Genomic DNA, 26,551 nt, shown 5'->3' on the forward strand with positions numbered 1-26,551 from the left:
TGTTGTTGAACCACAGGGAGACTTTAACACAGCTTTTCACACTGATGTGAATTAGGTTGCATGTATGACCAAAATGACTGAAAAATGCTTGTGATTGGTCAAGAGCTTAGGCATCAGGAAAAAAAAACACAAAGTATGAGAGCTTGTAAATTCATGAAGGTGCCGTTAGCTTTGTGCAAATGCTAACAAATTTACTTTTTTCGGTAAGTATGCTGAGGTCTTTAGTCTATTTTGCCACTCTAGAGGGCATTTTAGCAACACACCAAGGGTAAGTCCATCTGAGAGACACACAATAGGCTGGTGGTGCCCTTCCGCTGACCCTTGTTATCGTTTTCTTTTCAGTAAAATCTTCTCCTCGCCCTTCATCCTCGCTCACTGTCTCTTCTGGATCTTCAGCAGGTCTGGGATGCAGATGGCAGGCTGTTGAGATGCGATCTGTCTCAGAGGCCTTCAACTTTCAAACGGTGGCGTAGAGGTGCATGCAAAACGTGCACGCGCACACACTCACACACTCTTACACACAAAGTCAAAGGCAGTGTAATCCTCAGGAGAACATAGCTTCGTTTCTCCTCGCACAGAAAAAAAAAAAGCCTTCATCTTCGTCTCTTCTCAAAACACTGAAGTGTCTGTCAAAACTGCTGATAAATATTCATGAGCGTGCTAACATTTGGTCGAGGGTATTTCTCTGAAACACACACGTACACACACGTACACTTTCACACTGACTGACATTTGAGCGTGTTTGCAGACGGGCGTTTGTGTGTGTGCATGTATGGCCAGAAGTGGAAATCAATAATTCGTAATTACACCATGTTTACATTCGTGGTCTGGCCAAATGTGCATAATTCATTAATGACTCTGGTGGTCATTGTTGTAATGAATGAACACGTACGGATGTGGAAATTAAAGGAAAGTTAAAGGCCTTAAAGCCATTGACTCTCACAACACTCAAATCAGCGGGGCAATTGAAGTTACATTTATGGCTTTTTTCAGCTTTAAACTGATTATTATAGATTAATATAGATTAATCACTTAAAAAAAGTGTCAGTGTTCTGGGTTTTTTGACACAATGGTAGAGTTTTGACCAGTGCAGGATGAATAGTGTTATTCACCACTGTAATTACAGTATAAAGGCCACTGAAAACATCACTACAGCAGGAAACCTCCAGCAGCAAATAGTTATGGAGCGGTGGTGGCTCAGGGGTTGGAGCAGCTGGGTTTGTCTGCTCCTCGGGTGCAGTGGCAATGGTTGTCCACCGCTCTGAGTAGGTGTGTTTAGTGTCTCACTGGGTCAGGTCTGGTCGGAGTATGTGAAATGAATGGTCATGAAGTGTTTTTTCAAGGGACATCTTGGCTTAGGAACAGCCACAATTGTCTGAGTTGTTGCAGAATAAGTTGATACAAATGTAGATTTAGACCACTAACATGACAAAGCTGGTATTTTAACTTTGTTTAAAACTGTGCTTTTAATATATTAATGTTTCATAATATTGTAACATTCCAACATAATTTACTTTAATTAATGTATTATATTAAGTGTCTGTTGCTGTTTAATAGTGTGTGATTGCATTATTAAAGGACAATAATATTGCTTACCACAGATTTTCGTTATAATGTCCAATAATAAAAGAAAAACAATACAAAGAGTATAAAACATATTACACTAAACTACACAGCTAATCAGTCTTATCCGCTAAATACCATTTGCTTATATTACCAGTAGCATGCTAACAGACTATGTTATCAGCAGCTAACTACACTGATTTGCAAAAGTCAAAAGACAGCAGTATGTGAATTGATTTGATTTGTCATGATTTACCTCACAGGATGGCTTGGCTTAGGAACACCTACACCTATGTTTTGGGAAGTTGGAGCAAGGATTATGGTTGCCAGAAGGATATTAGATATTCAATTTCTGAAGTTGTGTGGGTATATAACATTCCTAAATCCACAGTGTCTTGTGTACTGGGAATACATTATTGAAGGCGTTACCACACATAGTGGACAGTGAGTGCAATGAAAGGTAATGATGGTGTCCAGCACCTCTGGCAGAAATCACAAGCATATCCCACAGGTCAGTGCAGTGTTCATTAGCTTCCATGGGAATTGGCAGGGCTAGATAATGCTAGTTGGACAGTGACAAAATCTAAATGTTTTGGGCTCTGTATCCCACCACACAAAATTTGAAGTAATTAAGTAAATGAGATGCAACTGAAGTGCAACCAGGGTTGTCTAATTCAAGGGCTTGAACAAAAATATCCTGTGTGAAGTGTTTAGAAATCACAACCATTTTTCTACAAACCTTCTCATCTTATTTAATATTTTTTCTAAACTAAAATTCATATTCGTTATCATGTTTTAAAACACCCAAAGTCAATTTCACCAGATCAGATTTCTCCAGATGATGATGTTGGAGGTATAAGCTGGAGCTACAATAAATAAAAACACAATTCCATTTGTGTTTTTACTGACTAGCAAAATACCCATCATTCCGTTCTGATGATCATTCTCTTTCTAAAAGTGCAAAAACCCACAAACTCATCCTCCACAAAATATTCTAAATATTAATTCAGTCATTTTATTTGTTGGCAAACAACTTTCACTGTTACAACAAATATTAGTTATGAGTTCATTCAATTTAGAATGCATATGAAAAGAATAAATAATAATTCCATAGATATCGTAATAATCATAATAACAATATTGATGGTAATAATAATCATAATGATAAAAAAGGTCTCAGTGCCGATCAGATTTTTAAAATCTCTCCTCTACCCAAGATCGATCCGACGGTTCAGATCTGTGAAAGCACCTCATGGGGATAGATATGCAGTAAGTTTTTTTTTCTTGGGGAAAGACAGTAAGGAAGTAGATGTGCAAGCTACAGGAAATCTCGTTTAGAGAAAGAGTAAACAGTAGATCTGAATCAAATAAAAAAACAGCCCCTTATCATTTCAAACAGCGCTAAACTATGCCTGACCTCGATAGCCTGCTCTTCTATTCGCAGAGAAAAAGCTTTTGTACTTTGTTCTCGCTCCACTCGACCCTGTGGGCACCGGTCCCAACACCTTCGTTTACCCTCCTTTACCCTTTGCCATCTACTGCCAGGTGAGTATATTATACTACGCTGATGATACTGATTCAGCCTGGCAGCAGGGCATCCAGTGATCTCCTGCTACTGTGATCTGATCAGTAATCAGATCTGTGATAACTGGAACGTTCCAGAGCTTTCTTAGCCCATGATTTTCACCGGAGCCTGCTTTCTTTCAGACAGGATCAACACAGTGTGCAAACATAAAAATGTAGTTTTAAAATTTTCATTGGAAGTGAAATGACTGTGACAGCAATGCTTCTAAAAGAAGAAGAGTGGTGTGTGTTATTTGGTTATAAATAAGGAAGAGTGTGTTTGCATTTCTGTGTGAATATATGTGTGTTTGTGCAGGCGAGCTGTGGGTGTTTGGGGAGTTTGGTCACTCCTAGTGGTCACGGTTGGGGAGGGGATAGGGGGGAATAGTACGGAGGACCAGCACAGTTTCTGGATTGGTCTAAGTTCTACACAAACACATATGGAGGGAAAAGTATATCAAAAAACTTGAGACGCATATGATCATATGCAATGCAGGGGGCTCTGTACATTTTACATAGAAATCTGTCCCGTGTTTTTGTTAATAGTGCGTATTACCTCTCAATAACTGATATTGTTACAGAAAAATAAACGTAAGAAAAGAGACACTTCCTCGAGTCTTTAGGATTACATGGTTTGTCATGACTTCGTACTCTGAAAACGGTATTCGGTGCTAAACAGGAAGGAATGTGTGCAGCAGAGTCGCTGCCGTCTGCAGTCTAGAGAGTTGTGGTGTCTTGGTGGAGTTTTAAGGATTGCAGTTTTATAAGGGTCGAGGTCCAGGTTGGTGTCTTATCAACATACATAATCATCTAAAATGGCAACTAGTCTGTCGCTATCAATTTGTATGCATTTGACACTAGAGCAATCCTCAGGAGCTTGAAGGATACCCAGACAGCTTTTGGACAAAGTCATTACACAGGGGTGAAGTGGTGCAGGAGTGGACGTTACTCTGACTGGAATCCATTGCTCCAGATGTCCGCCATGTCCACTGGTAGGCTCTGTCCCAGTTCAAATCCAACAGGTCAGTTTATCAAGCTATTCAAAATGACTATTAAAAAAATGGGTCTGTCAAGCCCTCCACTTAAAGGTTCGAATGAAGTGGGGTCTTTCTGTTGTGTAAAACAGGTACACAAACCACACTATATTTGCTCAGTGGAGATGGTACTAGGACTGAAATCAGGCCCTAACAGGTACTGATTACTAGTGCTAATTTGTATCGGGTACTGGTCTTCATTGGTATCGGGTAAGCTATCTGATCTGGTTATCGGTCTGGTCAATAAGGATCTATCAGTGCAGTAGGTAGTGGTTTTCCCGTGCCTTGTGCATTGCATTATCACAAACAGCTCTATAAGCTTGTGACCAGGTGGGAGGGGTCTTGTGGCTGTTCCTCGGGCGACGACTCGTCCTTCTCGGGTGGTGCGATGAAGCCATCGCTGCCACCTCGGCCCATCTGGTAGTAGCTCTGCAGTTCCTGTATGTGGTTACGCGAGCCAAGATTTGGCATGCTCTTGTAGTACACATCGTCTGCATCCCCAACGACCCCTTTCCCGTTGGCCAGCTGGATCTGCAGCTCGCTGCCCTCGTCCTCCTCTTCTTCCTCAGCCTCGTCGTCCTCGTCTTCATCATCGTGGAGTCCGTTGATGAGGTCTTCTGTGCCGCGGGGCAGGTCGGTAAGCGTGGGCATGCTTGTGTAGATGGAGTCTCTTAGTGCATTTTGAGTCTCATTGGGCAGCAGGGGAAAGAAACTTTCACTGTTCTCCTGTGGCAGGCGCCGGTGGGTGGAAAAAGTGTGCAAAGTAGGCGGGGCATGACCGTCAGGCGGGGGCGGCCTGGGAGGCAGGAGAGGTGCTTGTGACTCTTCCCGGATGATCTCCAGGCTGAGGCCTCCGCCGCCGCTATCGTCGTGCCGGTGGAAAGCGCCAGGGTTGTCTAGCACCATAACGTCATCCTTGGGCACACCCCCATTGGCCATGTGGTTGCTGAGCTTGGCGCTGGGGTTGCCCTGGCGCTCTGGCGCAGTCATGTATGGCGCAGTGTAGTTTGCCGTCAGCTCTTTCAGGATCTTCTTCTCCAGCGTGGTGGGCGGCTCACTGCCTCGCGAGCTGTATGTCAGGTAATCGCCCGCCGCCATGCCGTAGCTGCTGCCATGGTTACCGTTGAGCGGCAGCGTGTCCATGACGCTGGAGTCACGAGCGTTGTTCAGCATGCCCTCTGAAAACACAAGATGAGTCACAATTAGAGAAGAACTGTTTACAGAACTCTGTTCTATTATCACTGCAAAAACACACCAATAATTTACTGTGCAACTTTTACAGTAACTATATCATTATTTCTGCACTATAAGTATTCGCACACTTACTGATTTTTTAAATATAAAGTAAAATAGTTGAGTGCACAAAGTATTTAAAATTTAATTAATTTTCAATCCCCCTCCAAATAACTGTAGTTTGTTTACTTGTTTTCACTTAGAAAACATAATAATAATAGATGAATAAGTGATCCACTGTGTTGACTGCTTGTACCGTTTTAAATCTTATGTACTACAATTACTCACATGAAATATGTACACACAAATTTGCACACACGTGTGTTTGTGTGAGAATGTGTGTACATGTGTTTGATGTGAGTAAATGTACTTACAGATTCAGTAAAATACGATAATAGTACATTAATAGGGTTGAATAGGTTGAAGATATGACATCAACGTGACTTTATGAAAGATGATATCTAATAGGATATTGCCCCTGAATGAATACAGAACTAATATACAGCTTTTCTAATTGCAGGGGAGGGAAAAGGATGCTGGAGAGGATTGGACTGGAAGAGGAAGAGACAGAGCGGATGGAGCACAGGTGGCAGGGGTGATGGAGAGGTGAGGAGATGGAGAGAAGAGGAGATCTAGGAGATGGGGTGGAGAGGGAAGAAACTAGGGAGACTGAGGAGATGGGGTGGAGAGGGGAGCAGCTAGGGAGAGCAGGAGACTGAGGAGATGGGGTGGAGAGGGGAGGAGATTGGGGTGGAGAGGGGAGGAGATTGGGGTGGAGAGGGGAGGAGATTGGGAGAGCAGGAGACTGAGGAGATGGGGTGGAGAGGGGAGGAGATTGGGGTGGAGAGGGGAGGAGATTGGGGTGGAGAGGGGAGGAGATTGGGGTGGAGAGGGGAGCAGCTAGGGAGAGCAGGAGACTGAGGAGATGGGGTGGAGAGGGGAGGAGATTGGGGTAGAGAGGGGAGGAGATTGGGGTGGAGAGGGGAGCAGCTAGGGAGAGCAGGAGACTGAGGAGATAGAACGGAAGAGGGAGAGAACAGGAAACTGAGGAGATTGAGAGGGGACAGGGAGTAGTCACATAAGAGGAGGAGGTGAAAAGATGAGTAGTAAGGAGATGGGGAGAGGAGACTGGAAGGAGGAGGAGGAGACGGAGGGATGAAGCTGTAGGTAATGAAAAGAAAATGACTCATACTTGAATCTCTGTAGGAGGCTGCACATCGGCATGGACGGGACGGAGAGAGAAAGACAGACAGAGACAGAGCAAAAGACAAAAAGGGAAAGTGTTTGATATGTACAGAGAAAAAACATACAGAAACACATATCAAAAATTCCTGAAAAAGGAAAAAAAAAAGTTGACATTTCTGCAAAATTAAATATTTATTTTGTAAAAAGTTTAATGTCTTGATAAGCTTGTGTTCAAACAAATACCTTAGCATTGTGTTTAAATTTTATAATATGAATATACACTTATTGCTCAGATAAACATATTTCCATATAACTTTGACAGGCCTAAAATGTGTATATTTTTATCCAATAAAATCCAAACCTAGCTTGTGAATAGAATTTCCCAGAGGTTCTATTTATCACAAACAACTCCCAAAAGCATCATAAAACAAAGTGTGGACATTTTTTTTTTAAATGCATCAGCTAATGAACTATATTCCAGTTAATGAACCGAACATTAATGAACGCAGAACAGCAGAACAAATGCACAGGACGGCAGTTTAAAAGGAATAGTTTGAGTGACTGATTAGGATTTGAGCTTTAGGCACTTATGCAGGCTTAACTATAACATTGTCTTTACATTCTATATGTGAACATACACTTTCAAGATGGATCTTAAAGGCAGAGTAACAAAAACAGCCTGAGGTGGGGCTGTTTACTGTTTTTTGCTTTAAAGTTGTCAAGTACACTCGTTAACAAAATAAAATAACGCACCAAGATGTTGATAGTTGGAGTGGAATGAAGCTTTATATGTGTGAATGTAATGATATATGTAAGTGGTTACAATATTACAGTCCAATGATGCTTTTCCTCTCAAACTCTGTCAGCTGGGCAAAATGTGTTCGAGTGACACGGAGAGGCATGTGTATTAGTCAACAATCTTTCACCAAGAGTATAACTACCCAGAAGTAGCCTCTGAGAGCCTTTTATAGAATTTTGCAGCAATCTAGGGTGCATTATTTTTGTCAATGAATGAATAATGAGAGATGATATAAACATTTTGACAGCAGATGTTCACTGGTAATGTTGTATATGTACAGTAGTACACGTCTGTGATGTATACGTGGTGTGTGTGATGCATTTATGGATATCCAATTTAGTGTGAGTGTGTGTGTGAGAGTGTGTGTGTAAGAAAAGAGCAAACCTTGCGTGTTGAACATGTTTGCAGACGGGTTATTGTACACTGCGGACTCTCCAAGCAGTGTGTTATAGGGATTAGTGCCATGAGGACGCAACAGTGCGTTAGAGATGAGATGATTAGCCATGGTACCTACAATATACATAGACCAACATACAGACAGAAAGAGAGAGAGAAAGATAGAAAGACAGGTGGTGATAGACAGAGAGAACAGTGAGAAGAACAGAACAGAGACAAACAGAACAGTTAGAGTGATGCTTAATAAAAAGACAACAATCTGTGCACTGTACTTTACCATTAACAACAGATCCCTTACTAGACATGCTGTCCAAACACAGGAAGTGTGTGCACAGGTGTTGTCGATTTATGCCTGCCTGTCAGAATTTGTTGTGCATGTGTGTCGCACAGCAGAATAAGTGTAACAGCTTGCTTTAATTTCTGTTTATAAATAAGGGTTAATCTACAGTCATAGTAGATACAGGAGCAGCCAGTATAATCTGATGTACCCATACTGCTGCATGACACACTGCCACACCAAAGGGAGTCAAATTTAGGCACAACACTGCTTCTTTTTCTTTTTCTATTGTTAAATGGGTGGCAATAGTCTGTCTCAGCTTCCTCTAATTAGTCTAAAATTCCAAAGTGTCCAAAAAAATAAACATGGTTCAGTTGATCCAGAATAATACCACCTCTACTGGTCAGACCATTTATTTATTTATTTTTTTGGTCTGGACTATGATTCCATTTAAACTTCAGATTTTTAATACTTTATTGAAAACGTGTAGAAATTTTATATATTTCTGGATTTTGACTGCTCTGACTTTCTGTAAAGCTTGTCCACACTGCTAACAGTTGCTCTACATGAATGACTTGGGGAGGTCAATCGTTCAATGAAAGCAGTCCAGTATGAGTAAGCCAGGTTAATGCTGTCCCTAACACTATTTCAGAGAAAACCTGCAGCAGAAAAGAACGTCTGAGGAGAAAATCTTCTTAGCATTCAGATATAACCATGACAAGAAGAAGTCTGACGGTAAGCAGAACGCGCACACAAACACCAGATGTCCGATGCATTTGGACTGCAGGGGGATTCAGTGTCAGCAAGTTGGAAGAGCGGTTTGATGCTGTTCCAGTTTCTTTCACTGCCCTCCCCAAAAGACACACACACTACTTGCTGTTCTTCTTATTCACTATTAATATAAAACAGCAGATCAAAGTGCAGGAATGACTTGTGAGAATAAAATTTTGTTGAATTTCACTTTTTTTTTTCTTTCAGGGAAGTGCAAAGCTACTACACTACGAGTAGTACACTACTGTGATGGACTATTTTTGTAACTTGTGTTCACTGTAAACACATACAGTGTATGTATTCTTTCTTCTGGGTAAAAGTGCTGCATTAAATTTACTTGCTTCATTAGCTACATTATTGTACAGAAAGTATTCAGTTACTGTCCAAAATAAACAAAGGAAAAACGTTCATATGCATATCCAATGTATTCTCCTTTCATTGTGTGTGTTACCTCTGTTTAAAGTAGCTGAGCTGTTAATATCCCCAGTGATGAAAGACGACTCAGACTGCTTCCTGACAGTGTCATTCCACATCCTGCGAATACGACTCTGAGAGAGAGAGAGAGAGAGAGAGAGACAATTATTAATATTAAATCCTAAATCAAACATCTCCCACAGGAGAGTTTATTTAGTGTATGTGTGACTAAAACTGAAGACTCTCACAGTGCTGTTAAAAGGTTCACTTAAAATACATCTTTCCACAGTGCCTTTACACAGTGATCATTTGGGATACAAAATGTTTCTGTTAGCACATTTTTATTATACATATGCTTCATTAACTTTCATTTATTTATTCTTGCGATTGCTTATGTTCAGCTAGCAGAAAAAAAATGTTGAGAGCAGGAAGCCACAATCTTATAGAGCAGATTTTAAAGGAGCAATTTAAAAATAATATACAGTAAACACGTAATTTCTATGTAAAGATATAGCATCCTAAACAGAGAATGAAGCCACGCCCCCTCTGTGGGTGTGTTTTTTGCTCCTTGTGTTAATAGGCAGTCCGATCACACGTTATTACCACCCTGTGGAAACTGGGCCCCTCCTCACAAGCCCAGCATGAAGAATTGGCCCGAGTTCAGGTGATGTATCTACCAAGAGGAATCGGGCTGAATGTGGTTTACACTCGGCAACTGCGGTGTTAGCACAAGTGATGTGGGCCAATATTATATTATATCTCATATTACACTTGGCAACTGGGGAACTGGCTCACGCAGCACTCAGCCCGGATGTAAACTAAGCATTTGGTCCCGAAAAGGGCCTACATTCATAGCGTGGTATTTGGCTGGAAAGGGACTGAGTAATAGTCTTCATTGAGTGGTATAACAATATGTTGATACAGTACACTGTGCAAACATTTGGAGATTTTAAACAAATTACCTATAATTCTAGCATGCTAACTGACCTTAACAGCTTTGGAAAGGACTAGCCTCAGTGTTAACAACTAGCTTTGGCAAAGTTGGAGCTGTGATGCTAACAGACATAGCCTTGGGCTTGACTGGTTTTGAGGGGGATTGGTAGGGTTAGAACAGCGAATGGGAGGAGGGAGGCATGGCTGAATTGTGTGTGTGTGTGTGTGTGTGTGTGTGTGTGTGTGTTACCTGAGAGTTAGTGGAGTAGCGTCCAGGTGTCCGAGCTGTGCTGGTCTTGGTGGAAGTGGAGATAGTCGACTCTACACTCTTCCCGCTGCAGCAATGTGTACGAAGACACCTGCCATACTCCTTACGCACCTAAAACACACACACACACACACACACACACACACACACACACACACACACACACACAATATAAAAATTGTATTCTCCAGGACGTCTATGTTTGTAATTAACTGTACAGGGTAGCTTGGGAACATCTACACCTGTATAAGATGTAAGGTGAGTTAGATTAAACACGGACTAGTGTGCTTATGGCAGGACCAGATGCATTATGGGAGTTGGAGTGAGGCCTGATAGTGGGTGCAGAAGGATAGTACAGTCAATTTCTAAAGTTGTGTGGGATTTTAACATTTACTGAACCACAGTGTCACGTGTGTACCAGGAACACACTTTAAAAGGCATTTCCACCTACAGTATAGTGGTAATGATGGTGACTGGTGGCATTTGGCTAGAACTGTCAACTAGCAACAAATGAAATTAAATCACATGGCACATAAAATGAATAACTCTTGTATTGCATTTAGAATATCTACTGTATACACACACCCTACATCTGCATATTTTTTTAATGCTCATGTAGTAGTTAAAAATGGGCCATGACATTGTTTAAAAAAAAACAAATTAAAGTTGTTAAAGTTAAATTACGTGTGTGTGTGTAAGTTTATGTACAGTACTCTGTGTGTGTCTAGAAACTATAAAGTATTCCCTGAATTTGACATCAGGAAACTCCCATCCTGCGTCTTTTATGAATGTGAATTAAATAATAATCATGCTGGATGACCCATTATTGTCCTAAACGCAGCCCCAGAACTCGGACAGACACACCCACACTAAAGCCGTCCCACCCTCTGCTGAGTTATGATCCACGGGGGACTGGATCTGCTTCGCTGGATCCAAAAACTTCTTCTCCAGCATTAATGTTCGTTATCAGACTCGCACTCCCCCTTGCGATCGCTATAATCAGACTGTAATTGCTTTTTAACGAAGTTAAGATGGACGTCATGTTATTGTTTGTGCAGCTGTTCAAAGCAGGGGTGCAGGACCTGCCAGGAAAATCGCAGAGTTTTATGACGCTCGTCTCAGAGGACGAAACGGCTGGACCGGCGCGCCCCAGAAGACCCTAAACAAGCAGCGCTGAGGATCCGAGCTGGACCAAACCGAGGATTTATGGGTTTGCCTGTAAATGATTACTGCCTCCAAAACCCAAAACTCTAATAACGCGCAGCTCAAAGCCAAGAATAACGAGTCTGCACACAGGAAAAAACAGCAGTGTGTTCTGTGGGAGAATATTTATTCTATTACAATGTTTAAAAAGGAAAATTATTTTAAAACTATTTTTAACTCATGCAGATTCCCAGACAGGGAAATAAGGCTAGGCATAGACTATATTTTCCAAAATGCTGTGTAGTCCTCGTCTTAATTCCAGGCTGGGAAACTACCTATGGTTTTGAACTATGACACTAATAGCACTACGCCTGTCACAATAGCATTTTATATATATGATACAAAATAATCATATTCCTACAAAGCTTGTTAAGACAAACATCTTATTGGAGGAAAAAATAAATTTGACTTAAGATGTATTTATTTTGCAGTGTAGAAATAACTGATTGTTGGATCATTTTTAGAAAATGTTATGCCACACACATAATGATAGTATTATAGCAATTCTAAGTATTAATAGTTTTTAGATTTTGTGTTTTGGCTTACTGTCATTCCAATATTTCTAGCATATTTATTTATTAATAATATATATTTTTTAAAGCCTCAAGTAACACACTTGCACCTTTCACAGTTGGCTATTTATGTATGAAAGGACTATTATTGATGCGTTTGCTAAAATATAGGTATTGTTCATTCCTATGGAAACATGAAAACATATGTAAGGAAACACATCTATCTAATGATAGTCAGCAAAAAAAAATGTAACAATGGTGAGTTATATTAATTAATATTATTATTTTAATTATCATGACAGGTCTTAAAGAAGGAATAAAATGCCAAGCAGGTTTTTGCAGTAAGCTGGCAGCTGAATAATTATTAGCCCCACGTTAAAGATAATAAAGTTAAGAGCAGTTCTGAAAGCTGGTGTGAGAGGAGACGGGTACCTTCTTCTGCAGGACACAGTGGAAGATGAAGATGAACATGCTCTGCAGGGAGTTGAAGATGGTGAAGAGGTAGGCCATGATCATGGTGTTCTCATTAATGTACATCAGCCCAAACGCCCAAGTCAGACCCAGCAAACACAGCAGCGCAATATCACCAATAACCCACGACCTAAGAGAGAGAGAGACACAGTATTATATAATTACAATAAATAATATAACGTCAATTACAATTACAAAAACACAACTGCAATACAATCTGCCCCTAATCTTAAATGCAGCTGATCAGATGAAATCAGTTTCTAATCCATAGTTCTTTACTTTTAACTGGAGACATAAGATAATGCTTAAACTCCATCCTTCAACACTGGGATATTTTTTTATTTATTTTATTTAAAGTGAGCAACAACGATTCAAATTTCTTTTACATACTTTTACAGGAATAGTCAAGACAAGAGGGTTAGTTGTCGTTTCATCTGAGTACAAGTTCCATCAGGACCATGGTAATCTGTTTTAGACCATTAATCATAACTACTTTATTATAAGACTTTCCTGGGATGTAGGCATTACATTCCTCAGACATCTGGTTAGTGGTGAACCATTCTGACATTCAACAATTATTATAGGTTCTTACGGTCTGCAATCAAATACAATAGAAGTAAATGTAAAAACAATATATAAATATTATTTGCATAGTTCAAACTCTCCCAACCTGTTCTGATTTATTAAACTATTTCTAAAACATCAGCAGGTTAATTATGTTTCTACATCATTAAAACATATAAACAGCCTCAGGGTCGTGAGACAAGTGCAAAAAAATAAAAATAGGCTAATTTTAAAACTACTGTTTATGAAAAATAAGACGGTAAGAGAAATGTAGAGAGTAAAAGTGACACACACACACACTAATGCAAACACACCAGCAGAGAAGCGAAACCTGACCCCATTAATAGCCCGAGGCAGTTTACTTTATGCAGGAACATTACAGTGTTGGCACTTCAGCAGCTTGTATTTGGACTGGAACAATGAGTCGGTTTGGAATATAACCCACCCGCACGCCGGCCCGGCCCATTATCCCCCCCCCGAGCCCAACGTCCTGCTGGCTCCCGCCTTAATGTCTGCTAGCCTGTACTTAGCACTGAGATTCACAACCATTTACTAATGCCATTTACTACATAAGGTCATCCCCACACACACACACACACACACACACACACACATTTACAGTAAGTCATTTATACTGAGAACTGAGCTACTGTCACAGACTGTAGTTTAGCACTAAACATCATTATCATTATAGAGAAAACAAGAGATAGACAGACAGCGAGAGTGAGGAAGAGAGAAAGAGTGAGACATGAAGTGATTGATAGAAAGTGAGAGAGAGATATATATAGCATCATCTCTAAGATATAGAGTGAAATGCAAGACAAGAGGTCTACAGTGAGGAAGATGTGTATACATATTTATAGAGGGAGAGAGTAAGAAAGAGATACAGATTGAGAAAGAAAGATAGTAATACACAATGAGGTACAAATATTTTAGAGTTAGAGAGAGTGAGGGAGAGAGCACTAGAGATATAGAGTGAGGGAGAGAGGGATGGATAGAGAGAGTAAGGGAGTGAGAGATGGAGTAAGGGAGATATAAAGAGAGATAAAAGATATAAAAGGGAGATATATAGTGAGGAAGAGAGATGTATAGATAAAGAGAGCAAGAGAGAGTGAGGGAGAGAGAGATGACGAGAGGGATGTATAGAGAGTAAATGAGAAAGAGAGTGAGGGAGAGAAATATAAAGATAGAGATTTAGAGTAAGAGAGATATAGAGAAAGATAAAACATTATAGAGTGAGAGAAATGGAGAGAAAACAATGGGGAGAGATATAGAGAAAGATATAGAGTGAGGGACAGTAAGAGTGATAGAAAAAATACAGATATAGAGTGAGAGAGAAAGAAAGAAAGTTATACTGTTAGCAAGTGAGAGATAGGTATAGGGAAAGGGGTAGAGCGAGTAAGTGAAAGAAAGTGAGGGAGGGAGTGATATAAAGTATGGGAGAGAGATAGAGAGAGTCAGTGAGAGAGAGAGAGAGAGAGAGTAATGGAGATATAGAGTGAGGGATATATGTATAGAGAAAAGGACACAATGAGAGAGAAAAAGAGTGAGGGAGAGGGATGTATAGAGAGATGAGATATATAGTAAGATAGAGAAAGAGATACAGTGAGAGGGAAAGAGAGATGTACAGAGAGAGATGGAGTGAGGGCGAGACTATAAGAGAAAGATCTAGAGAAAGATAGAGATATATAGAGTGAGGAAAATAATAGACAAAGAGTTATGGAGAGATGGAGGGAGACAGAATAAGAGAGAGTTAGAGATATAAAGTGAAGGAGTTTTCTTCCTGTCACTTGATTCCTTCTGACTGCAGCTTTTATTATTATTTTTTTTTAAGATGAGGGTACTTTAGTGATCTGATCTGAACTGCTTGTAGTAACACTACGCTATACAGTCACTACCAAAAATCTAACTCCTACTGAACTAAGAAAACAACAAAACATTTGTAGAACACTAGTGCACTAGTTCACATACAGAATATGAAATAGTTTATGATAATTCCTCCTCCAGAATTCTCATCACACTATGCTACACTGTACTGCCAAAAGCATTTGCTTGTCTGTGTTGTATTTTGTGACGGAAGCTGATCGGCCATAGAAACACATTACGTGAAGTTCTTTGAAGGACACATGAATTTTGGAGGGCTGTAGTGATTGACTGCAGAAAGTTGATGTGGAACATTTAGTAGTGAGGAAATTTCACGACTGGACTGGTAGCACTGATGGCATCTTCTCACAGCACCAGGCTGGAATTCACTGAGAGTGACCCATTTTTTCACTAGTGTTTGTAAAAGAGACAGGAACTGAAGTTTGATGATTTGTGTAAGTGAGCAGATACTTTTAGTAATATTGTGTATGTGTATTTTTGCCTGACGCCCTACACTCTACAGTGAGCTCAGCACCTGCTAGCCAAACTTAAACAAGAAACAGGAAGGACAGGGGGCTACACACTCCAATCAGAACACACAGATCTGAGAGCACAGGTTCTGATTGGTTGGGGTGCCTTACCGGTGGGCATCTGTAACAAGGCATGCCTGAACAGAACGCTGAAATCATAAAACAGAGAGAAATGGAAACAGAAAGAACAGAAAAGAGGCTGATGAATGATTTATAAACGTCATAAATAAACCAAAACACAACTCAAAAAGATGGAATACATAAGCAAGCAGGAAATAATAAATAAATAAATGAGCAAGACACACACATTTGATGATGATGGTATAAAATGGGCTTTTTCCCCTATACTACACAATTTCACACTTAAGCAGAGAAATGTGATGCCAGGAGAAAGAAAAACTGAGAAAACTGCCCAGTCAGATTAGGACAGTGTCCACTGCACTGTAAAAAACAAAAACAAAAGAAAAATAAATAAATAAATAAATCAATGAATGAATGTAAAATAGTGCAGGCAGCACAACCTGCATGAAACCTGAGCTAAATTATAAGAGACTTTTTATAAAATTCAGCAACGTTAACAGTATGGAACTGTTGTTTATTGTTGTATGAAAGTATACTTTTTATATGTTGTATTGCGGAAGTTATAACTGTTCCTGTTTCTCTTTGGTGCTAATTGTGTTTCTAACTTCAGGTTTATCCATCGATAAACTCTACATTTCTGTACATTTCTAGTTACAACTCCAATTACAAATAAGTTGGGATGCTGTTTAAAATGTAAATCTGAAAGACCCCTATTTTATCCACAATAGCATCATCATCTGCCAATCTGCCTGTCTCTACTAATTGTGGAACAGTTTTTGAAAAAAAGTTCTTCACAGTACAATTATAAAGACTTTGGATATTCCACCATCTAATGATCATAAAACGATTCAGAGAATCTGTAGAAACCCTGTGGAAAAGGTACAAGTCTGACAGTCAGTATTGGAAGCTGGTGATCTTTGGGCCCTCAGGCAGCACTGCATTAAAACAGGCTGTACTGATTCTGTCCTGGAAATCACTGCATGGGTTCAAGAACACTTTCAGAAATCACTTTCAGTTCACCATGCAATCCACACATAGAAGTTAAAGCTGTATTTCAACACCATCCAGAAACACTGCTCTCTTCTCTGGGCTTAAACTTGTGTTCTGAAGGGTGCTGACACAGGGCTTCTTCATTCATGTGTGAGGTGTGCTGCTAAATCAAGTTTTAAATGAAATGTCAATGGCAAAATGTCTCACTTTCAACATGACATACGTGTTTATTGTTTTACTGTGAATAACATATGGGTCTGTGATTAGCAGATCACTGGATTCTGTTTTTTTTACATTTATTCACATTTTACACAATATTTCAACTTTTTTTGGAAGTTAAGCTGCACTTCCTACACAAGTTAGAGGCATTAAAATGCAAATAAAAAAAGAAAAGAAAAGATTTTTAATTTATCAAACTGCCATTTTGCGATGAAAACACTTTTCATAATGACTGTTTCCCTAAAGGTAACCTCACTGATCAGGATGTTCTGTTCGTCTTAGTTTAGTCTTTCCATCAGAGCCGTTAGCACAGAGATGATGTCTCCCTGGGGAGCTTCAGAATGTTCTATTTAGAGCGGCTGCAGCCTTTTCTGGAGGCTCCATTCCTTTAAAAATACATCTTAAGAACATCTCCTTCTTAGTCCATCAAATATATATATATATTTTTTTGCATTCTGCATCACAATTCACACACACGTTACAGTTTACTTACTACATTGATAATTGCACTTCTACACTGGCTAGCTTGTGCACTATTTTGAGTGCTTGTGGTTGATTTGGGACAGAGGTCTTATTTGTGCTGTAAGAGGAATGGTATTAATTTTGGCATGAGTACACTATTTGTTTATTTTTAAAAATATTTGTAATTTTTATCCCATTTTCTACTTAATTTACGAGGCCAATTACTCAACCCACTCAGCAGGACTCCCCATATCACTAGTGATGCCCCCCAACACCAGGAGGGTGTAGACTAGCACATGCCTCCTCCTATACATGTGAAGTCAGCCTCCACCTCTTTTTGAACTGCTGCTGATGCAGCATTACCAAATAGCATCACAGAGACAGATGCCTTTTGAGTGATGTGGGAAGAGAGCACCATCTAGGAGCAAAGCCAATTGTGCTCTCTCAGGGCTCCGGCAGCTGATGGCAGGCTACATGAACAGGATTTAAACCAGGGAACTAATCATAGATCAGTACACTATTTTACAAGATTTTTCACTTTTAGTATTCACTTTTAGACCCAACCTTTCAAACTGTATTTTTACTCACACAAATAATTACCAGAAGTTTGACACATGGAACTGATGCACCCTTTATTGGACGTACCCCTTTGGAACTATTTCTTTCCCGCCCTTTTCCAGCAGCAGTTTAACTGAGCCAAATACCCCAATCACTCTCTAGGACTCTGTAAATGCCCCCAGTACTTCTGCGATCATGATTTAAACCACAAAGTGTGTGGTCTTTCAAGCAGACCAATCACAGCTGCGTTGCTGTTGTCAAGTTGTTGCTGTTGTGTATTTAAATTTCTTTAAATAAATATAAGGAAAGAAACAGAGAACCTGCAGAGCTAATAAAGATTCAATCATAGGTTGAGTAGTTGTGAGAATAATTGTGAGACCATACAAAGGAGATGGAGTTGAAATTAGGGTAAAACCAGCTGCAGAACCTCCATTACAAGACAGATTACTTACAAAATATTTAAAAATTCACCTGCAGTCTTTGATTTGTTGATTCATATATCATATATTTCAACTTTGAAATAAAATAAAATCTCATCACACTCCTAGTATTTTAGGATTGGCTTTGTAAAGTTGAAGTTTCTCTACGCCAGGTCACCACCAGCCCTCGCCAGGATGTCCAGACCTCCATTACCTGCCTCAGGTGCATCTGAAGCTGGAACAGAACAACATTGCGGACGGACCAGAAGTCCTCTGGATCCCTCTGATCTCAGCACTCTTTCATATAGATATATATACACACTCCTGCACTTTGAACATAAAACTGCATCTGAAATCATGCGTTTCTTTTTTTAATAATCACCAAAACTGCGATTGCCGTTCTGAATTTGGGTCACAGAACTTTCTTCTAGCAACTCTAGACTGAATTATGAACATCAAAAGGAATAATCAATCGCTGAGACACGCCAAATAACCCAGATTCACATTCGCCAGTCTCGAGCTGGGCTCGGGGGGGGCTACAGCAGCAAAGTGTACTATGCTTTTAGAAGGGTACACAGTGTGATTGGGCAGGTTCCAGCGCACTTCACACTGTCCCTTTCTCGACCCCTCAGCCCTTTAACTCACAGTTAATGGAGGGAGGTGTTTATTGGGACAAGCTTCGGATTTCATCTGAGCTCTACGTGGATTATTCTAACTAGATCATAGTTTGTCCAGTATGTGTAGCGTTTCAACAGTAAAAGTGTTAATGCAGGGTTTTTGCACCATTTTAAAAGTCAAATTTAATGCCTTTTAAAACCTTTTTTAGATCGCAATAAAAATAATTTAAGACCCAAATATGTAGACATAATTTCTTTTGTTGTATTGAAAATCAAAGCTTAACATAGCTAACTCGCTGCTAACGTTACTATGTTATCTAGCTCACCGCTAACCTTAGTTCTCTCCTAACCTTAGTTATGTTAGCATGTTAGCTAGCTCACTGCTAATGTTACTATGTTAGCTAGCTCTCCGCTAATCTTAGTTCTCTCCCCAGTAATGTAGCTACATAACTTAATGCGAGCGTTAGTATGTTAGCTAGCTCACTGTTAATGTTAGCTAGCTCTCCGCTGACCTTAGTTCTTAGTTCCAGCATGGCTAACTATGCTAACATTTCTTGTCTGGTTAATAGCTAATTACATCACATTGGCCATTTTGCACATCATACTTTGCACAAAATGTATGTTATTGCGACCAACAGCACACCAAACCCCACATGATCAATAACAGTATAATTAACCAGCTTGGTAAGTCCTGACGGCTCATCATCACTGACAACTTAGCTACTCCATAAGTGTACTACTAAGTGTAGCCCTACCATCTTAGGATATAGCAGAGTAAAGTTAAAAAAAAATAATAATAATTCTGGGGCAAAGTAAAAATGCTGTGGTGATATTAACCAAGTGTTGGAGATGGAGAGACAGTTTAGAGAAGAAAAAATAGCTAAAACATGAGCGGGGCAGTTTACAGAGGAACTAGACCTGTGCTCGGTTCACTTTTAGGAGGCGCAGTGCTCTTCTCAGTAAAACAACCTATATTATATACTTATAACCTTATACCTATATTGTTTAACAGTTTTTTTTTCACTTACTGACATTATTTGAATGGACCAAAAGTATAGCTCCAACATTTTTACACAGAATGACATTAAACTGTACCACTTCTTTCACCTGTAAAATTTCCTTTTAGACAAATATTTTATGTTGTGCAGCAAACATATTAATATATAAAAATATATTTTAACCCCAAAGCTATATAACTAAGACCAACCATTTTTTTCCTCAGATAAATCATACAATCTAAACTAAAAACACACACAGAAAAAGACTTACTTGATGTTGTCCAGGCAACCAGAGTCTGGTTTCAGAATAGCAGTGTGGTGGAACATCTTGTAAAGTGCAATGCCCAGGAAAATCACATTCAGCTACACACACACACACACACACACACACACACACACACAGAAACATGGTCAGAAACAAAGAATGCAGTAACTTCACGCTAGCAATAACTGTACAGTTTTTACCGTACTCACACATAGTTAATAACCTGTAAATATTTATAGCTATAGTTTTACACTTACAAATTATCAACCAAATTAGTCATAAGCCTGAATCATTTATACCAATGACACTTATTTTACCTCATTTATAATTCATTTTCATAATTTTACCTACCCTCCTTTCTGTCATCTCTCTCACCCCTTCCCTCTTTCTTACTTCCCTTCTGTCTTTCTTCTCACTCACTCCTCCCTCCTTTCTCTCTTTCTTACCTTTCTTTATTTTTTGTCAATCTCTCTTTCCTTCTGTCTTTCTCTTCCAGTTTCTATCTCTTCTGTCTCTTTCCATCCATCTTTTTTGTGTCTCACTCTCTTACCTTCCCCCCTCACCTCCCTTGTTCTCCCCATATTTTTCTTTCACCCCTTTTCTCTTCTTCTCTCTCTCCTTCTGTCTCTCTCATCTCACTTTTCCCTCTCTCTCTCATTCTGTCTTTCTCTCCCTAGATCTCTCTCCCCTCTTTCTCTCAGCCTCTCTGTTGCTTTCTATCAATCTGTCTTTCGCTCTATCTCACTCTCTGCCCCACTCTTTCCTCCCTCCTCTCCATCTCTCTGTCTCTAACCCCCCCTAACTTCTCTCTCTCTCTCTCTCTCTTTCGCTCTCTCTCTCTCTCTCTCTCTCTGTGGTGCGGTTGTCGTCTCGTCGTGTGGGGCTTTAAAGTTCACCCAACACACTGTGACTTTCATATAATTGGTAAAATGTCCTCGGCAGACCATTATCCGTGCCCCCTGCAAGTGTGTGGGTGTGTGTGTTAGAGACGGCGGGTGGGGTGGCAGGTGGGGGGGGGGAGTTGGGTGAAAAAGAACGAGAGTGAGTGAGCGATTGTTCAAAACCATTATCTGTGCCCCCCACGTGTGTATGTGTGTGTGTGTGTGTGTGTGTGTGTGAGAGCGAGAGAGAAACTGGCTTCTCCATCCTTTTGTGTTTCCATGTATATTTGTATGAGTGTGTTTCTGTGTGTGTGTGAGAGTGGCTTCTCCATTTTTGTGTGTTTCCATGTATATTTGTATGAGTGTGTTTCTGTTTGTGTGTGCGCCCGTGCGTGCGTGTGTGTGAGTTTTATGCTCACCATGATGATGAGAGTTGCAGGGCCAATGAAGCTCCAGATGAAGTAGGTATCTAAGCGCAGCCAGCACCTGCACACAAGAAAAGACATGGCGTGTTACCTCAGGGGACAGCTTTTCAATGCCCACAGCTGTATATGTTGTGAGGTGTTGTCTTGTTCGTGAGGCTGTACACTGGTTAGTGTGCTCGTGGTAAAGCCATGTGAATAATGAGGTCTGATAGTGAGAGATAATCAATAGTGTCAAAGTGTCAAAACATGTCTGTGATGCAGCATTAATGCAGAAAAGTACAGTAAGACCTTAAAACAACATATGCTGTCAGGGCTACATATTTTCCAAGGATATCGATGTCTTTTTTTAACAAGACAATGTTAAACTACACACTACACTCATTCCAAAGACATGGCTGCGGAAGAAGACGTTATGAATTCATATGGTCTGCAATCATCAAAAAAGGTAGAGTAAATGAAAGAAACTGAATCACACTACTATAAGAAAATCCTGACAGTAAAACAGTGAGCAGCTTGTCTCTTGATGTAATCTAATGTGCACGGTACAGACGTCACAATCTGATGTCCGGAACATCATTACGACTGTGGAACCTTCCGGAAGCCTGTGGAACATTCAGAACATAAAGAATCTGATTGACAGCCTATAACTGAATTATTAAATCTACGTCTCTGCTGCCCTCAGCTCTAAACCCAGAACCTGTGTGTGTGTGTGTGTGTATGTGTAGGGGGGGGGGGGGGGGGGGGGTTCTATATGGAAATAAATGCAGGAAGTAAATGAGATTATTAATACTTTATGGTCTGCAGCAGGAGGAGTGATGTATGCTGGAATACGATGATGCTAACTCACTGTTTCTGAACTGTATTTCATCCATTACCACTCTAACCATTCTCCTCACACCCAGCGTACTGCTCACTGACATCTACCACACACCACACCACCACGCACAAGAGTCTTATACAACAACTACTCATCATAATCAGACATTTAAAACATCAAAACACCTTTTATAACACTTATGTTCTTATGGAAATGGAAGTATGAAACTTTGCTTTCTAAAGTCACAAACTTGTATTTTATAACATTTATGACTGTACAATCTTATCAGAGCATTTATGAGGTATTGTGTATGCTATATAAAGCATTATAAATAAATTTAGAATGTTATAAAACTTTTTTTCAGATTAGTGTAGTTATACACAATTTGTAAATGGCAAAGTACATTTTCTATTTTGAACATTTAAGGAAAAACAGACTTTTTCAGATTTTTTTAATTCTAGAAGTAATTTACTGAATTTTGCCAACTTAACATTGGGAAAGTATTATTATTGAATTTAGAGATTTTGAAAGGGATTTTAACTGAATTGTAAAATTTAGAGTCTAAATATTGCATATGTTTAGTTAGGTTAACTTGAACACACATACTAACATGGTTGAAAAACAACACACTAACCAATAATAATAATAATAATAATACTAATTATATGCTTATTTACAGTACGCAAATATTTCCTAAAACTGTTGAACCATAGCAGAATATTTTTAGTGTGACTATACTTTTTTCTTTAATTTTTAACATTTTGAGACATTGATTACTGTGAGAAACATTGTTGTTTTACCACATTTGTCTTTGAAGAGAAAATCTGTACATTTTAAGAAAAGTATGTTAAATGTTTTCTGGGGACAGTTAAAAAATTAGCATAAAGAAAGTGAGGTAAGGACTGGTAGGATAGTGGTGTAACCAGGTGATCCACGGTGGTTGCGCATACATGGGCCTAATTTTTAACTTTTTAAATTTTTAGATAACACTTAGAAAAAAACTAATAAAACTAAAGGAAAAATATTTTTAGGTTAAAAGATGGTGGTTTTGCCTAAAAGTGCACGGTGTTCTGTCTTCAGAAATTCAGACCTTTGACCCTGCACCTAAAAAAATAATAACATAATAAAAGTTCACACAGAAATCTGCTTTAGTTAAGAGGTTTGTATTTTTGCCACATGAGAAAATCTGACATTTTTGCAAGAATTCTGTGGGTGTGTGTGAAAGGGTTAAAGAAGTGTGACCTATATTTTTGGCCTGGGCAGAAACTGTGCACTAGACACACCGGACTGACCGTCACTTATTCCTGCGCCACATGCAACATCTCATATTTAAGTGATGATTTCTGCTGAAATATTGATGGGGAAGAACGTTCCTCCAGGGCCAGTCTGGCCACTCAGCGGCAGGGACGTCGCCCCAGTGCTCCCCGTATGAAGATCGCTTTAGATCAGACAGTTTTCAAGAGTTTAACCACTTCAGAGACTGAACACATAAAAAATATCCAACAGCACACAGCCAGGGTTCAGGCCATAGCCTTCACTTACAGCTTTTAACACCTTTGAATATCATCAGTACTATTCAGATTCTGCATGTTGTTGCTGCCCAAACACAAACACTGTCCAATTAGAATAAGCCTTCCTTTTTCTGTCAATTACTGTACTTCATTAATACATATATGTTTGTTTTTGGAACATTCTGTTAGTCTATTTATAATAATATATCAATATAATATATCAATAATATAATAAAGTTCAAGCAATATAAATGGCAGATTGGAAATGTGATGCAGAAAAATAAATATGAACTGATGCAGATATATGTATATGAACATCACAAATGAAAACGTAAATATCTGTTTATATCCAGGGCTCCAGACTTACTTTCTTCACAACTGTCCCACAACCACCCAAAGCGTTAATTCATTCGAAAGTTCATCCTGTCTGTCTCAAAACATTTTTATAAAACTATTTTTGTAATTAGTTTTTGTGTATATTTCAACTGCCATGGTGTTATCAGTTGTTTTTGTGTCTTGTCTAATTTTTTTTTTGCTGGCTCATGGAATGTCTATATCTGCTCACCTAAAAATGCCCAGTTCTGCCTTTAGCCAGCGAGTTGCGCAGTTTCCCTGATTACTGTTTGCCACTTTCGAAGCTCCACAGTTGACCAACATAGCATACATAAGATCAACACTAGCCTTGAGTTTGTGCTATGGTTTAGCTAGCTTTTTAATTAATTGTTTTCTCTTCTTTTACAGGTTCTACTCAGGAGATCCCCCTCCCTCAGTTTTAAGGTTACAGTTCCATGAAATATCTCCCAGTGACTTCATCAGATGCTCCAAAATGAAACAGCAAAACAGTTTGTCTGAGAGACGATCAGTGTGATTCAGTCATTGCTGAATTCTGAGGTACTGATTATGACGATAACTGAAGATTGTATTTTAGTACATAATCACTGATATCTTTAGCAGTTTTGACGGTATAGTACAGTAGATGTAAAAAAGAGATGCATTGTGTGTGTGTGTGTACTCACACTCTGTCCGTCCCGTAGCTGCGGTAGTCGACGGCGGCGGAGACAGCGACTATGAGGGCGGGGACGCCGTATCCAGTGAGGTAAAAGTATTTGGTGCGCGAGTATTCACTCTCGAACACCTCCACCAGCATGATGTACAACTGCACCCCCTCCAGAAACATCCAGGTAAACGCAGCCAGAAAGAAGAAGTGCAGCAGAGCCGCGAACACAGCACACACAATCTACACACACACACACACACACACACACACACAAACCAACACAATCAGCAAACATTTACAGGCCAATTATAACACATCACACTCACGTACACACTGTTATATACTGCTTTTCATTTGCTTGTACTTTCTCTGTGATAAAGTTGAATGTGATCTAATCTTATTAAATCTAATCTAATACTACACTCCCTGATTATGCTTTTAAAGCATTTTTCCAGTTAAACAAGTTTCCCAATAGATTTTCCCTATTCTCTCTTTCTTCCTCTATTAATCAATCTCTCTCTCTTTCTCCGTCTCCCACTCTCTCTCTCTTTCTCCCAGGACGTGAAGAGGTTTCCATTATTAAAGTCAGGTCAAAGATCCACTCTTGTCTGGTAATTAACGACAACCAGGCGCCACTCTTAACCACTTACAGGACGGGGTGTGTGTGTGTGCGTGTCTGTCTGTCTGTGTGTGTGTGTGTGTGTGTGTGTGTGTGTTTGCATTTTATGTTTTGTCATTATTTCTTTAAGCATGTAATTTATTTATTAATGATAAATGTTTTTTATTAATAATCTAATTTATCTAGGATGAACGTGCACCAGTTTACTTGAAGTGTACAAAGATATAACCCTGAGTCTATTATTATATTATTATAAGTCTATTATTCACAGTTTTCATTCTATTAACTTTTTACTGTAATAATGTACTGTATTTCATCTGAATGGTAGGTAATAGTAGTCATATGAAAAACAAAGGTTATTTTTAACCTGAAACTACCATGAAAGAGTGACATTTAATCATATAATAAACAGATATTATTTAAAAAAATGTGATGAACAGATGTGAACAGATTACAGATACAAGCCAGTGGATCTCAGCTGGAATTCTGGGAATCCTGTCTCTTAGCGCTGCTAAATCTGCCATAACACACTTCGCTCATGAAAGATTTGATAATTAGTACAGAGGTTTAACCAGATGTGTTACAACATGAAACACATTAAAATAATAATAATAATGAACAGTGGATATGATCCCTAACCACTGATGCAGAACATATCACTGTGCTGTATGTGTGTACAGAGAGGTACACTACTATTCAAACATTTACAGACATTTTCCTATTTATTAATTCTGCTAAATCAGACCAGATTATTCAAAAGATTATTGCTCTTTAAAGGTTGGATTTTGGATATTGTACTATTATTATGCTGTTATATTATCATTATATTATTGGTATAAAAAGGTCATAAAATGACACAAGTATTGTTTATTGTCCAAACTTAAATGACAGGCCTGATTCAGACATTGTATATATATGTATATATATATATATATATATACATATATATATATATATATATATATATATATATATATATATATATATATATATATATAATTCTTGATGCTATTTAGTTTTCTCATTCTGTTTTTAGTTACAGCTCTTTCCCTTTAAAAGAATCTGTTTATATGTGGGTATGTAAAACATTCTAGCTATAGTCCATCATGATCA

The 26,551-nt window shown here is 39.1% G+C and overlaps 1 protein-coding gene across 7 annotated transcripts in view; it reads right to left on the reverse strand.

The window, feature by feature from the left end:
• Positions 1-2,555: 2,555 nt before the first annotated feature.
• The window catches only part of adgrl3.1 (adhesion G protein-coupled receptor L3.1), a 127,310-nt gene continuing 103,314 nt past the window's right edge, over positions 2,556-26,551 (reverse strand). For 4 of the 7 annotated variants that reach the window (XM_049472630.1, XM_049472629.1, XM_022682001.2 and 1 more), the window contains 9 exons: positions 24,839-25,059; positions 21,489-21,555; positions 20,195-20,286; positions 12,584-12,752; positions 10,419-10,547; positions 9,273-9,369; positions 7,762-7,887; positions 6,586-6,603; positions 2,556-5,338 (listed from right to left, as the gene is read on the reverse strand). In XM_049472630.1, the coding sequence (XP_049328587.1) occupies positions 4,473-5,338; positions 6,586-6,603; positions 7,762-7,887; positions 9,273-9,369; positions 10,419-10,547; positions 12,584-12,752; positions 20,195-20,286; positions 21,489-21,555; positions 24,839-25,059 (1,785 nt within the window). In that variant the 3' untranslated portion in view covers positions 2,556-4,472. The remainder of the gene's footprint in view (positions 5,339-6,585; positions 6,604-7,761; positions 7,888-9,272; positions 9,370-10,418; positions 10,548-12,583; positions 12,753-20,194; positions 20,287-21,488; positions 21,556-24,838; positions 25,060-26,551) is intronic. The other 3 variants (XM_022682003.2, XM_022682002.2, XM_022682004.2) reach the window with 3 other exon arrangements.

This window comes from Astyanax mexicanus, chromosome 25 (assembly GCF_023375975.1).
Source record: "Astyanax mexicanus isolate ESR-SI-001 chromosome 25, AstMex3_surface, whole genome shotgun sequence".
Taxonomy (NCBI): Eukaryota; Metazoa; Chordata; class Actinopteri; order Characiformes; family Acestrorhamphidae; genus Astyanax; species Astyanax mexicanus.